This window comes from Empidonax traillii, unplaced genomic scaffold (assembly GCF_003031625.1).
Source record: "Empidonax traillii isolate 1590-97213 ecotype Southwest subspecies unplaced genomic scaffold, ASM303162v1 scaffold18:size2335232, whole genome shotgun sequence".
Taxonomy (NCBI): domain Eukaryota; kingdom Metazoa; phylum Chordata; class Aves; order Passeriformes; family Tyrannidae; genus Empidonax; species Empidonax traillii.
Genome location: NW_020955211.1, coordinates 1,647,358 through 1,649,608, shown reverse-complemented (window position 1 = coordinate 1,649,608; position 2,251 = coordinate 1,647,358). Strand labels below are relative to the sequence as shown.

General features: G+C 48.6%; 1 protein-coding gene across 1 annotated transcript in view; it reads left to right on the top strand.

Moving 5' to 3' along the window:
• The first annotated feature begins 918 nt into the window (after nucleotides 1-918).
• Nucleotides 919-2,251, top strand: part of LOC114064168 (fas-binding factor 1 homolog) — a 12,358-nt gene continuing 11,025 nt past the window's right edge. Inside the window, exons 1-2 of the mRNA XM_027896968.1 lie at nucleotides 919-1,113; nucleotides 1,435-1,462. Coding sequence (XP_027752769.1) covers nucleotides 1,111-1,113; nucleotides 1,435-1,462 — 31 coding nt within the window. The 5' untranslated portion in view covers nucleotides 919-1,110. The remainder of the gene's footprint in view (nucleotides 1,114-1,434; nucleotides 1,463-2,251) is intronic.

The window sequence follows — 2,251 nt, the reverse complement described above, 5'->3', positions numbered from 1 at the left end:
GAAATTGTAATTTGCCCAAACAGTAAAAAAAATCCAACAGTGGTAGGGGAAAAAAGAGATATGGAAAAACACTGATATAGAAATTGGTTATGTAAGCATTTGCAAACATTATTTTGGATGAAATTCTTTCAGAGAAAACATGTTTAGAGATGAAGATTTTTCCTGATGTGAGAAATTGCCCAGGTATATTATCCCACAAAACAAAATGTTTCTGTAACAACAGTTTTTCTGATTGGACTGGCTAAAGTTAAAATGTTGTCAAAAAGAAAAGGTTGCAAATGTTTCTTCAGGGAGGGGTAAAGCATTTTGCCCTCTGCATAAAAATTTAATAGTGCTACCATTTATTTTATATTAGCTAGATGCTTATGAAGTAATATAAATACCATTTGAACCCAAGTAGCCCTATTTTCTCTTCCAGCTCCACGGAGAGCAGAGCCACTGGGCTGAGGCTATAGCTTCATGGGCGATAGAGGAGCGATAGCAGAAGCAAGGACAGATGTATCCTTACAGCTTGTCTCATGTTCATGGACAACATCCTCAGACCACTGGGGTAGTCCCTCTCCCACCCCATCTCTGCATGGGAGGAGCCAGGCTCTGGCTCACTGGTGTGCCCATCCTCTCCTTATCTGCTCCTGCTTCCTGGATGTCCCCTTGTTCAGGCAGGGATGCTCTTGGAGGCTTTGTCTGTGGGTCCCACTTGCAGTGTGAGGTTATGGGCTACAGGAAGGCCCACCACACACACCAAGGGGTACCAAGGATGAGAGCCAGATCGTGGTTTACTGCATGGAGTAGGGTTGGGGATATTTCCCCGAGCTCAGGGAGGGAGGATAGTCCCGGGGCGAGGGAAGAGCCCGTGGCGCTGGGGCTGTGGAGGCGTCTCTGATGATACTCTGGGAGCGGCAGCGTCATCGCCATGGCAACCTGGAACTCCGGGAACATGCGCAAGGAACCTTGTGTGGCACCACCACCTGCGGCGGAGGCGGTGGGAGCTCCCCGCCGCGGGACCGGCGGGCTCCATCCTGACCCCGGGGGCTCCGTCCTGCCCCACTGGTCATTGGAACAAGCCATAAACCGAGTTGCTGGGTCACGGGAAGGCTGGGACACACTGCCATGGTGAGTGTTATAAGCCCTGAAGGCAAGAATGTCATCTCCAAAGTGTATGCCCTGTCCCCTCTGTTGTAAGATAGGAGGGATAGGAGTGATATCAGGAGCTAAAGGCTCTGCACGGCCAGTGCTTAGAGGGGCTGTGTTCACTGCTGTCTCTAAAGCTGGAAATATTCCTGTGGTTTCCCTGCATTTCATATGCCAATTCCCAAAGAGCAGGAGGAGGGCTGTCCTATTCTTTATGAGATGCCTCTGGCCTTAGTGTGTTTTGGGAAGGTGCGAGTCAGATGTGCTTTGTGTTCTAATGAGAGAATCTGTCTTTCTCCATAGGCTGAAAATAGCAGGAAGAGTTCTGGAGGTATGTACAGTCACCTGCTTTCCATTCATGTATGTAAGTACCTATCTCCTGGAAATGCATGGGACAGAGGACAGGGCATACTGGGCACAGATGGCAGCCCTGGCTGCTGAAATGTTCCAGAATCCTTGTCTGAAAGCTGTAGTTGAGTGCATCACATCCTTCCTGAACTAGAGATGCTCACCTGTCTCTCCCATCAAGGCATTTTTCTTACTGGGGGCCTGTATTCCTCTCTTGGAATCATTCCCAAATCTAGGGGATAATCTACATTTTATTTCTGTTCTTCTCCTCCCTAACTGCCCAGTTGGAGGCCTCTTGCAGCCCTGATTCTGCAACAGTGCTTTTGGGGTTGCCAAGGGACTCTGAAACAACGCAGGGTGAGAGCTCACAGATCAAGGGTTTCTTGTGGCCAGGGGCTAACTGCATAGGAAGCAGCAGGCTTACTTGATAAAGATGTCTCATTGCTGGCTAAGTGAAGCTAAATCTTTTATTCTTCAAATACTGGCTCAAGTCCTGGGAGTTCTCTTTAGCCCAGCAAGGAGGGCATTACGCTGATGAGGCTGGAGAGCAGCCTTCTTGGGGGGTTTCAAAAGAGCAAGGCTTATCATAGAATCATAGAATCATAGAATAGATTGGGTTGGAAAAGACCTCCAAGATCATCAAGTCCAACCCCTGATCCAACTCCAATTACTATATCATGGCACTAAGGGCCACATCCAATCTCTGCTTAAAAACCTCCAGGGATGGTGAATCCACCACCTCTCTGGGTAGGCTGTTCCAATGCCTGATTAC